This window comes from Neolamprologus multifasciatus, chromosome 19 (assembly GCF_963576455.1).
Source record: "Neolamprologus multifasciatus chromosome 19, fNeoMul1.2, whole genome shotgun sequence".
NCBI lineage: Eukaryota > Metazoa > Chordata > Actinopteri > Cichliformes > Cichlidae > Neolamprologus > Neolamprologus multifasciatus.
This window is the reverse complement of record NC_140457.1, coordinates 12,237,157-12,249,168: the sequence shown is the minus strand read 5'-3', so window position 1 is coordinate 12,249,168 and position 12,012 is coordinate 12,237,157. Positions and strand designations below refer to the sequence as shown.

Sequence of the window (12,012 nt, the reverse complement as noted above, 5' to 3'; positions counted from 1 at the left end):
GCCTTCACAAACTAAATGAACAGATTGTTAAATTAGTCATTAACACACTTATTGGGTGCTTTTTTTGAATTATGTACAAATCTCTTCTTAACCTTTCCATGCTGTGTTCAGATTCACTCAGATTCTTGGATATAAGCTGAGTTAGCCTCTCATAGGTAAATGCCCCTTTGTAACCAGATGAGGTATTTTAACGGCTGATGGAAAAGTAACAAAAGAGCACATATATAGATTCACACGAATGTCTGACTGGTTTTTGATGTACACATGCAAGAGGACAGTAGTAGGCTTTGTTTTGCACACTGCATGTTTCGTATACATTCAGAAGTGCACACACATGCATTTCCCACAGCCTTCAGTTTAGTCAAAACAGTTTAGAACATTTAGGACATTTGTTTGAACTGGTCTAGTTTACACTAATGGGGCCAGACTGACATATTTTAACTTTTTCTTACTAGTTGTAATATGTTGTTTTTGTCAAACTTTACCACGTGTGCCACAGGCTCCAGGTCTAAAACGCAGAAAATCTGAAGCATCGGATACTTTGAGTCATTAGCTTTTGTGTTGATAGCAAACTGTTCCTGGCAACAGCTACCTCTCCTCCACTATTATCATTCCTAAATGTTGTTTTAAGGGGACTGTCTTGAATTAAAACAGGTAAAACAGGTTTAAATCTTCAAAGAAGGGAAGCAGCAGAGGCCATTACTCATATACTATCAGTATAAAAGACAGGACAGGTCAGGACATTTTTATCCATAATAATTCAATCAATCTGAAGATGGGGTTATGTATGTGTAATTGCAATAAATATTTAAATAAATATTTTGTTTAATTGCCGTGCAAAGCTCAGGGCAACGATGTGTAAACACATAACAAACGTGTTGCTATGGAAAAACTACATTCTTTTGTGGTCACCACCCATCACAAGCTTTTTAGATTTCCCACTTCCTTGTTTATTTACCATTGAGATATTTTCCATGATACAAATTCCATTCATGGAAAATGCAAAATATGCTCTTCGATCACAACGTTTCAAAGCTTCCTCTGTTCAATTTTTTTTGTTGCTACCTTACTTCTTGAAAGAACACTTTCAAATGACATCAGTGGTTATTGTGAAACTGCAAGATGGCCTTAATAAAAAAAAGTTTCATTCAGCTGTTTTCTTTTCTTTAAAAAAACAAAACAAAAAAACCCCAAAATAAATATTCCGTGGCTAGTTATCTGTGCCAGCTCTAACCTCGAAAAGTGAAAACACACATCAGTGAATCAGAGATGCACATTATGACATGCCCTTCATTACAATGTGGAATGCAAGTCATTTTGAAGGAATAGTTGCCAGAAACCTGATGGTGTTCTGAAGATTTACTTCTAAACTCAAGGCTGATATTACAAAGTCTTTGCTATGCTACAAAATAAGAATTTCTCTTTCTCGACCTGCAGATAGAGACTGCAGAAGTAGAGGCTCCAAATGTGGGTTGATGCACAGCTAAAAAAAAAAAAGGTTCAGAGAAAAGACACCATTTACTCTGTATTTTGATTTAATTATAAACACTTCTCAGTTGTTTCAGGAAATCATCTAGCCTCCCCCCCCCCCCCCCCCCATTTGTCATCTAAACAAACACGCCACCCTGACAGCAATTAATGGGACTAAGGAGTCAAAAACTAATCTTTTAGGCCTTTCCAAGGAGTTTACTGACAAATAAAAAATTTAAGACTATGAGTAGCCTTATTACCAAAAGTAATTTCTTTATCTAAAAAGACAAAAATAATAGATAATAATATTCTGTAAATGTACAGATGGTCATTAAATATTTGTTGTGGCGAAGGGAAAGATAAACTATCAGAGAGAGCAAACTGATATTGAATACAAGTCAAAGAGGACAACCTGGCGTAGCCGACTGTATCCTGTGAACAGCAGCACCAGCTCTGTTGTGGCAACATTCTCTAAAAGTCAACAGAGATGATCTTGGTTGATTGGGTACAAGTGTAAATATTTTTGCTGCTGGAACACATTTCCACTGACTATAACCTGAGACCGACAGGCGATTACGCTTGCACAGAATCCACAGCGGCGATGGCGCCTAGCAAAAACAGCAGCAAACCACAACTAATTATCAAAAGACTTTTCATCAGGTGATCCAGCCTATTTGATCAACACCTGAAGCTACACAAGCAGCGCTGGCTCTGGGTAATTGAGGCCGCATTATCATGCCAGAGCAAGGGATTATCGCTGAGCAAATTGCTGCCTGGAAGCCAAAAATGAATCTCTTATATGGTTTGTGTAAACAAGTTATTTCAGTCAGACGGAAGGCCTTTCCCTCTCCTCTCTTTGTCCATGCAAATGGTGGCCACAGATTTCCCGGGTGTGGTCAGGCTGGGGAGCCACCAGGTGATGAAGGAGGAGTGAAATTTGTTACAGAACAAATATGGCCTCTAGTGAGTGGCCATCATTTGAATCCTTATTTGATTGCCAATGTAAAGTACACACTAAGTCCCTTTTTGTCTTTCCTAAACAAATGGCCTCCTGACACAGAGCGAGGGATGAGGGACATGTGTATCCCAGCATTAGGTGGGTGTACTTGTATGCTTGTGTGTGTAATTTGGCTTTCATTTTCATAAACCTTTCCTTTTTTAACAGCCTTCATCCATCTGGAGAGAAGCGTGTCAGTGACACAACTACACAAAAAAGACCAACTAAATAAATCCACTAACAGCGATACCAGTGACAGAAATAAAAACAGACAAAAATAGCGTAACAGTGAAAATGTGCAAACCTGGAAAGTTGCTGCTATTTACATTTTGGAACACACATTTTATTTTCACAGTCTTTGAGGAAACTGACAGAAAAATGTTGCACAAGGAATATTTTAGCATTTCCTAGTGCCTGTTAAAACTTGACATTGCTCCCAACAGGAACTAAACAACAGAATTCCCAGTGGCCAGGATTAAATCCACCAAAACTGCTTCCGTTTATGCAACTTAGATGTCACCTAAGTCACGAATAGCTATAACTAGAATAAAATAAAAAAACCCTGTGTTACTGATGTAAGAGATTGTACGATAAACACTTTTACCTGCTGTAACAAAATGACGCTATAGCACATGTTGTGCTTGTCAGGGGTTTGAGATTTGGATTAATCTAGCACAGTCTGTAAGATAAGTAAGTTTAACAGTAGTTTAACAGTATACTGTTCTTTCTTGCTTTGACTCTGAATCATTAGTTTTTATTCATCTCTGGCTCTCTTCCACGTTGTGTCTTTTGTCCTGACTCCCTCCGCTCACCCCTTACCGGTCGCAGCAGATGGCTGTCCCACCCTAAGCCTGGTTCATGTTTCTTCCACTTAAAAGGGAGTTTTTCCTTCCCACTGTTGCCAAATGTTTCCTCATAGTTGATCGTATGATTTTGGGGGTTTTCTCTCTAGTATTATTGGGTCTTTACCTTTCATTATAAAGCACCTTGAGGCAGCTCTTGTTGGGATTTGGCACTATATAAATAGAATTGATGATTAGATATATGTGTATTTTCCTTTATAAATGCAATGCAAGTAGGTCAGTTTAGGATCAAAACTAAAAACAGAAGAAAGCAGCTGGCCTTGACAATATCTCTTTACCTCCTTACTATATCTCCATCAAAAGCTCACTAATAATCTTGGACTATTTTTCCTTTATAAGCTACTAAACTTAAATTTCCCTTCAGAGATCCCAGTTATGCATGTTTCCAAAAATGCCAAATATTCCTTTAACCCATTCCTTTCACCGTCGCATTTCATACATGATCTGGATCATCATAATCGTATCTGCTCTTCTTCACACTACCATGAATGTATACATATGTTTTGCATGGGTGGTCCCAGCTGGATTCAACCCCACATCCCTCAACCCTACAGTGTTAGTTCCAGGCATTAGTCACTCATCTTCAGTATTTCCACCGTTCTCATGTAATGCATGGACCCTTTTAATATAACCATGTCCGCGCTTTGGGTCCCGACCCAGTCTCTGGATACCACACTAGCAAAGAATGCTAGAGAATAGAGTCTTTTTGTTTGCCTCCAGACGGAAACACTTAACACATGCTCACGCTGCTGCACCCACATGCAAAAAAAGAAAGAAGTGCAGACTGTAAGGCAATACACAACCAAGTGTTAGTGAGTGTAGTTCACACGGTCACACACTTATGAGCACAGCTACAGGATTTCATGCTATATTTCAGAGATGGCAAATGTAAAATTTTAACAGATATAACTCTTAATTCGTGTTAAGTATTCACGTGCATCTCCTTATATATGAAATTAAATACTATAGGTGCAGCTATTGTGTCCAGGCTTGTGTCTTTCTTCAGCTTAGTCACTGAGCTCAACTTCAGAGCTCAGGTTTCCTCCCTCACCGCCTCAAAGAGGGAGAGAGAGAGAGAGTGAGAGAGAGGTCTGGTGTTGGCCCTGTTCTGCCACGAGCTGACGGGAGAAGTTTATTTTTAATAATAATTCTACAACAGTGGGGCCTAACACTATTTATATAAATTATAACTAAGTGGTTTGGCCTTTGGGTAATCCTCAATGTGCTACTGGGGAGTGATTACATACTCAGCAAAAATATACTGTTAATGATAATTGGTCGACAAGGAAGTGGATCTTCCGTATTCAGTGATTCTGCGGCACATCTCGACTTTGTTAGATGAGATCATACTCAAACAGCACTCAAAAGCTTATGTTAATATTGTGAATGCCACGCTTTATGTCAACCATTTTATGTGCCAAAAGAATTCTCTGGAAATTCGTACAAGGTTAGTCCCGCAGGACACACCCAAAAAGTAGGCAAAGAAGCGTTAAATGTCACACTGTCAGCATGCGTATGGGTGAAGAGGGCACGGCTACTGTAACAGGATAAGTGTGTGTGTTGAACTCCAGCCAACTGAGGATTTCTAACTGTCACAAGCCAGCCTCTTGCCTTGCGCTCACTCACACCTTGCAGCAGATCAACTTTATATCCGCAGTAAAGCTGTCGGCTCATCGTAAACAGAGCGAGTGGCAAACACTTTCTCCTACGCCTGCTCTATCTCACAGACCTGTGACAGGGCAGGCAGACGAGGAGGGAGCATGGCAGGATGGCTGTCTTTAGTTAGTCTACTCGTATCCTGTACGAGATACAGCGTATAATAAGGTATGTTCAGTGGTTTGCTGCACGATATTTTTGGAGGCTGACAGACACATCAGCCATTTTTAAGGAAACCAAACTGTAATGCTCACATCCTTATAGCCACCAAACCACAGAACTTTTGGTTACATTTAAATAAAGCAGCATGTTTGGAAGAAATGTCACTCACAGCATAGCTGACTACATACTTTTCTCCCTGATATGCTTTAAGTGTGACAGCAACAGTGGCTTTTCCTAAGAATTAAAGACATAAAAAGCATAGCATACCTATGAACACAACAGCATAAGCAAACACCAAGTTTTTGGTGGCCAACTTAAAGTTTTGCCTTGATGTTACAATACATTTTATTGTTCTAGGTTGTTGTAATAAAGATGCATTCATTGAGTTTGTGCTTGACTTTTGCCCCTCAAGGAACTATTATAAAGAAACTAATTTATAGGCAAATAATGGCACTATCAACCTTTGTGTTTTTCATGTGCAGGAAAACAGAAAGACTCATGAGTGGCTTCCCGTGTTATTTTGAATCACTACTGAGGATAACCTACCCTTCACTCTGGAAAATTGTCCTGAAGCAGTGACCCAGGCTCTTGTAGCTGGTGGGGTCAGTTGTTCCTCTTTGGATCTGAAACCTGCAACAAGAAATTTCTGATTAAAAATTCAGTTACTTTAAATATTATGATCATCAGCTCCATCAACTTATGTTAACTCTGCATAGGGACTGTTATCATAGCTAGATGTTGGTTTCCTTTAATTTCTATCCTCATTTCCTGTGTAGGCTATACTCCGACATGGCTTCAAAAGCACAAATTTGAGCTTGTTTTCCCTCTATTTTCTTCCCTCTCTTTTTTCCCTCCTCCACTATGATGAGAGGCTCCTTCCACCAGGTCCCCTCAGTGCAGGAGAGAACTCAAACATTTATTTAACCCAACTGATCCAATTAACCATGCAACACACCAGGACCAGGCCTTTTGCACCAAGCATTTCAGGTACTAACATGCCAGCAAGCCTATAGTAACAGCTCTTGAGTTACGTGTAAATTTTTAATATGATGGAGCCAGTCGAGTGACTTTTAGTTGTACAGCAAACATGCAGGTACCTCTCTAATAAAGTCTGGTGAGCTGTGTGTAAATCTTGAAAGAATGAATAGAAATCATGCTTGTTAGGGGTAAAGAGCTTCAGGTACTCATTTAAGACTCCTCATTTAACACCACTGTATGCCTTGGAATTAGACAAAACATGATGAAATAACTAAAGTGTTACATGTGAAATGAGATGATGACAACTGTGTTTAACAAGATGACAAAATCTAACTTGAAGATCTTAAATAACATTATCAATTCTGAGACACAAGTAAAAAAAGCAGGCAGTAATGGGACAAGAGAAAGATTCCCTCCTCATATGGCTTCAACTTCTAGGTCACAAGGTCAGCAGTAAGTCGTCCACGCGGGTGCCTGATGGGGCCATAAAGAGCCCCCAGGTTCCAGTGGAGGGGAAGTTTAGTGGGGTGAGCGGCCTTTCATATCACTAACAGATTAACATCTTAGAGGGGTGTCCCTCAAATCCTATTTGGTGGATTCCCAAATAGCTTGTAACTGGTTCCTGAAAACTAGTAAAAACAGGATAATAAATAGATGTCTGACACCATATTAAAGACAAGAAGAAAAGAAGGACTCAAGGTATGAGATGATGGTGAAACAGGGGGTACTGGGAGGAGGCAAAGACCAAGAAGATTTAAGACCACAGGGGCTTGTAAACAAATTCAAATCTGGCTTAATTAGAGTCATATGATGAAGGGGTCAAGGATGGAAGGAACTCTGTCCTCAGTCTCCCCCTGTCTCCTTTGCTTGCCCTACTTCGACCCGAACTGGCCCTAAGAGAGTGAGGTTGGCAATGCCGTGGTCCAGTTCTAGCCCCCTGACTCCACTCGTAACCCCGGGGTCACCTCATTTCCTCATGGCCCTCTTCTACCCTGTCATAAAAGCCAGGGACCAAGCAGAAAGGCCCAGGGAGTAGAAGATAATAGGGATGAATATAAGAACTTATGGCAGCAGGGGAACTGTCAGGCCCCTGGCTAGGAAACTGCTTATGTTGCTTTTCACAGCAACCAGTTGTAGAAAACAAGACCCAAAGCTTTAGTTGGTTGTGAGTGAAGGCCCTGTTTTGGGGGATTTGTGCAGACAAAAAGCTCTAGTTTCTGTTAACACGACCTCAGTGAATACAAAGATATACTGGTTGGCTGAAGAAGAGCAAAAGATATCCTTTATATTGCTCTGGCAGATTTGCTTGGCCTTGGAGTCAGCCCTGCAAGTCATAAACTCTACAGACGGAAGACCCAAGGAAAACCCTGGGGCTTCTTTAAAACACACTGCTTGGAGCATCTTCTTCAATCATCAGTGAAAGCTAATGGAGATACAGTATACCAAGAGGTGATGAAATCTGCAAGTTCATCAAGGCTCCCCCATTTGCTCTTCACCCACATCCTACTCTCTCTGTACTTGTGCTTTATAGGCCCAGAGCTACCCAGGTGAGGGTGAAGGCGAGGGCAGGTTGGTGATTCTGCAAACGAGACAAGCACTCTTGTTTAAATAATACGAAAGACCTCGTCCACCTGACCTCCAATACCTATAAAAGCACAAATGTCAGGCATCCACAAAGATGTCAAAAAGGTAAAGGAATGTGCAGTAGAAGGCTAGAGCCCCATTCTTTGTATTTTTATGGATAGCAGAGGAGTGTTTCAGGGCTTAGCAAGGCTATGCCCGCTCCTAGACCCTTGTGGTAATGGGCTTGAATGGGCCACCGACAAAATGGGCTGTCATCTCATAGATGGTGAGATGTGGAGGCGAACCTACAGACTGTGTTAAAAAAAAAGCCTATAGGAAGGGGGTTGCTAGGTTGATTAAAACGCATAGGTTTGACTGGGCAGATTTAAAAGCCTTTTTTAAGAGATATGGATATTCCCTTAAAAGAAATTAATAGCTGGATGAGTTTGATGACTTGCTATTTATTTAAAAACTCTTATTTATAGCTGTTCAGACAGACTGACATTTAATTAAAACACTAAGTAGAGAAGTAATAACCTAATCTACAACAGGCAGTTACCTATACCTATCTATTATACTGTAGTATTTCATATAGTGTAATTTTCCCCAAGTATGAATGTTTTATGATTTATGTGTTTTGCTGCGTATTTGGACTGGTTGCTACAGTGAGAGCCTTGATCTGCCCATGCCTTCCCTCTTGGAATGCCAAGTGCTTTGACAAAAAAGGAGAGAAACAAAAAATATGATTGAAGAAAAAGAAGAAGTGAATCACAAGGGGGGAGGAATGAAAGTTGAGCAATTTCTCATGTTAGATCTGAAGTACATAAGACAATCCAGAAGGAAACATAAAGGGGAAGTCTATTTTTTACAACCAGACAGTTAATTTTAATGAGCAGGATCATAAAGATGGTAAAAGTCCATTGCATTGGTACATGAGGTTACGACCACATTTCCGACATAAATGGTCCAACATGGCAAATTCCTTCAATTGTGACTTTAGCCATACAGTCTTGCATCAGGGTAAAGAGCCAAACTAAAAGGCTCCCGTCTTATTGTTTTGACAACGGAGATGACTTAGTCCCACAGAGTAAATAGTGTGTTCAATTTAAAAAGCACCATAAATTAAGGTGTATCACACTCAAGTTTGATTTCAACTCATCTATGCCCTGTCCATAAAGAAATGAGCAAAGAAAAATTTGATAGACTACATCTATAATAAAACTGTTACAGGAAAAACTGAGAATAGGGGCAGAAGGGATATAAAGACAAACCTTTGGAGAACAGAATAGGAAAAAATATTAAAGGGGAAGAAGATGTGAGATGGGAGCTGAAGGGAAGTGATAAACTTTTGGTGCTTGCAACACGGCAGGCTGCCAGAGTTTGATCTGGACCAGGCCAGGTTAGGTTTCACCAGCACCCACTGGATCTGGGAAAGCCCAAATTATACATGCAGTCTGGATATCAGAAAAAAAGTTAGTCTGGTTGTTAAAGGGGCTACAAAATCCTTCTGTCATTCTGGATTCTCTCTCACACTGATAAAACTGATTCCTCTGAATCCCAGTGGTGATGTTGGGACTGTTTCGCTAGTCCAGATGTCTGCTCATATGCTGTGACCCTTGTGACCTGAGATCAGGCAGTGTTACTGGAGAAGAGCGAGAAAAAAAGCTGCATAAAACACCATGAGGCAGGGCCAGTCTAAGACTGGGACCTCAAATGCATTACAAACTTCTGCTTGACTAAGAGATAACTCTGTGTTAGAGTGGACTGTAGCAAATTTAGAATGTGACTACTGCAGAAGTGGATCATATAGGTGGAAAAAATGAGCAGTCTTACCACCATTTCCAGAAAGCGATTGCATAACAGGAAGAATTTCTTGGGTGTTTAATCTAGAGTCTTTTAACCTCTGCCAACTGCTGTTAGCTGAAATTATGGCGCTATGGTGCAGTTTTAATTATGGCATCATATAAAAGTAAAAGTAAAACAGTAAAACCTCTTTTGCAGGTTCTTCAAGTACAAATTAAGAACAAAAAAACCCCTCAGCTTACTATAACTCAATATTATTTTTTTTAATCATGGCTAAAATTAGACCAACTCTCTTTTTCAATAATTAAGGTACTACTCTTTCGAATGATTATCTCATCAGTCATAGAGTAGTCCAGGAGAGGACAGTAGAAGCCACAGTTGGGAACTTCTGCAATATTGTTTAGACTCCCATGAGATACCAACATAGACTCCCCTGACAGCAGGTAACTGCTGGCTGTAAAAAAGTGTGCTCCAGACAGAAGACAACTACCACGCATATTGCCAGGAAGAAACCCAAGAGTTACACTGACATGTCTCAGCCTTGGCTCAGATCTCGACTGAATTTGCCAATAATCATACTTAACCTCCTAGGACCTGACATCACATTTTGGGTTATGTAGACCAAAATACTAACTTTTGCTCTATAAGGGCCTGATATCCACTTACGAGGACATTATACTGCTACTGTTCTATCAAAATTCTAAATGAATATCCTCATATGTGGCTCTTATTTTTCTTAAAAACAAAAACGAAGTAAAAAAAAAGGAGGAGGTTAAACTACAGAGGCCTTGTTTCAAGAAATTCAGTCATCTTACATTGCTGTTATATTCTTCATTTGTTTAAACATTTGTGTCATGATGTTTTAGGGTGTAGATGCCAATTTGTCTCAGGGCTTGTAATATTGTTATTTAAAGACTTACTAATCAGAAAGCGTGTGGATAAAGAAGCGATCCGAGTGAATGGCAACTACTACTGTTACCTTTCTCTGTTGCTTTTCTTTCAACTTTCTTTCATCACATATATCTCTTAAACTCTTTCTTGGACAAACTGCTATCTGCCCTTACCTGGTATCCCTGACTAAGAAGTAAGCATAACGCTTTGAGGCAAGTGCAGGCCACAGTAATTTTTACTGGACGCCATCCAGATCTTTTAGCTTAAATCCAGTTATTTTAAGAGCTTGAGTGACATGAAGAATTATGGGTCTAGTCAGTGATGCAGACCTAAGTTACAACCAAATCATGCCAAGGTTTTTAAATAAGTCTGGAATGCTTGAGCAGTGACTTCTTCTCACCCACAGGCCAGATTACTTTCAGAGCAATGTCAACTACATATTACACACCATTGTGTAGTCCGGTGCAGTAAACATGCTTGGCCCTATCTGCCTAAACACTGCATGAACAAATGGGAACAAACTTATACCTACGCTTTAGGCACCAGTATGAAATATCAATTTAATTGGATTTAAAAGATTTAATGACTGAAAGAAAAGAGGCAATCTAGAGAGTAAAGAAACTGCCAAACAACTACGAGTTGTTCCAAAGCAACAACAATTTCTGCCGAGCTTGAAATGTTGTGTAAGAGCGACTCCAATGTGGGAATAGCTTCTCGCGGGAGGCTGGAACTTTAGTAATAAATAAAGGATGCACAGACATGTATGTCTGAGTTTTGAAATGGTGCGGCAGGGGGGCAGCCGTGTGGTTGCAGCACAGTGAGGGTGTAGTGAAATCAAAGCCCTCTATGTTTTTACTCTGTAATTAGTGCACTGGAATGTGAACCTCTTCACTGATAATGAATACAGGTGCTCAACTACAAACACTGACAGGCCATATGCTCTTTACATGCACCTCTATAACACAAACTTCTATAATAATCCATATGACTGTTAGCTATAGCTCAAACAGCTGTGTGTAACTCTAGTAACATCTGTCACAACTGTAAAACTATGGGTGTGGTTTTTAAGAGCTTTTTTATGGTTGAAAGTCAGGTTAAAATAAGTGGGTAGTTACATCTTTCAGACATGCATGCCTTTCTGTTAATCCAAGCAAAATGTAACATGTCAGTGGTTTGTCGAAATTTCCATTTAATCCACAATAGCCGTCAACCTAAATGGATTGTTTCTGTAACACTTCCAAAAAAAAAGTCTGAATGAATACAGTCATATTGATGTAGGATGATTTTACATACGGGGTGAGTACCAATAAGGACACCAAAGAACTTGATGATCTAACTCTAGACTTCATTCAGAAGACTATGGTTTGAAACCAAGAAGAAATGTAGCTTTTTGAACAACAACACAAACAAAAGTTCTTGGGTTGCAAACTGGTGCAACGCCAAGAGCGCAACTGTTGTGCCTTCAGCTGAATATGAGAAAACCAGGCAACCAAACAGGACGACAAACAGACTGTAAGGATCATACAATATAAGCTATTTTTCTGTGATGTTTTGGCATGTTTGAATAAACCCGTGAAAAACACTGATGTAAAAGTCACCAATGTCACGATGACACAAATCTGGCTTGAC

General features: G+C 39.9%; 1 protein-coding gene and 1 long non-coding RNA gene across 2 annotated transcripts in view; one reads left to right on the top strand and one right to left on the bottom strand.

Moving 5' to 3' along the window:
• The window catches only part of LOC146496096 (uncharacterized), a 236,414-nt gene extending 224,741 nt beyond the window's left edge, over positions 1-11,673 (top strand). The window contains exon 2 of the long non-coding RNA XR_014871101.1: positions 10,264-11,673. This is a non-coding gene — a long non-coding RNA (uncharacterized LOC146496096). The remainder of the gene's footprint in view (positions 1-10,263) is intronic.
• Positions 1-12,012, bottom strand: part of slc25a21 (solute carrier family 25 member 21) — a 104,259-nt gene that overhangs the window by 24,985 nt on the left and 67,262 nt on the right. The window contains exon 4 of the mRNA XM_085142821.1: positions 5,695-5,778. Within this exon, the coding sequence (XP_084998947.1) occupies positions 5,695-5,778 (84 nt within the window). The remainder of the gene's footprint in view (positions 1-5,694; positions 5,779-12,012) is intronic.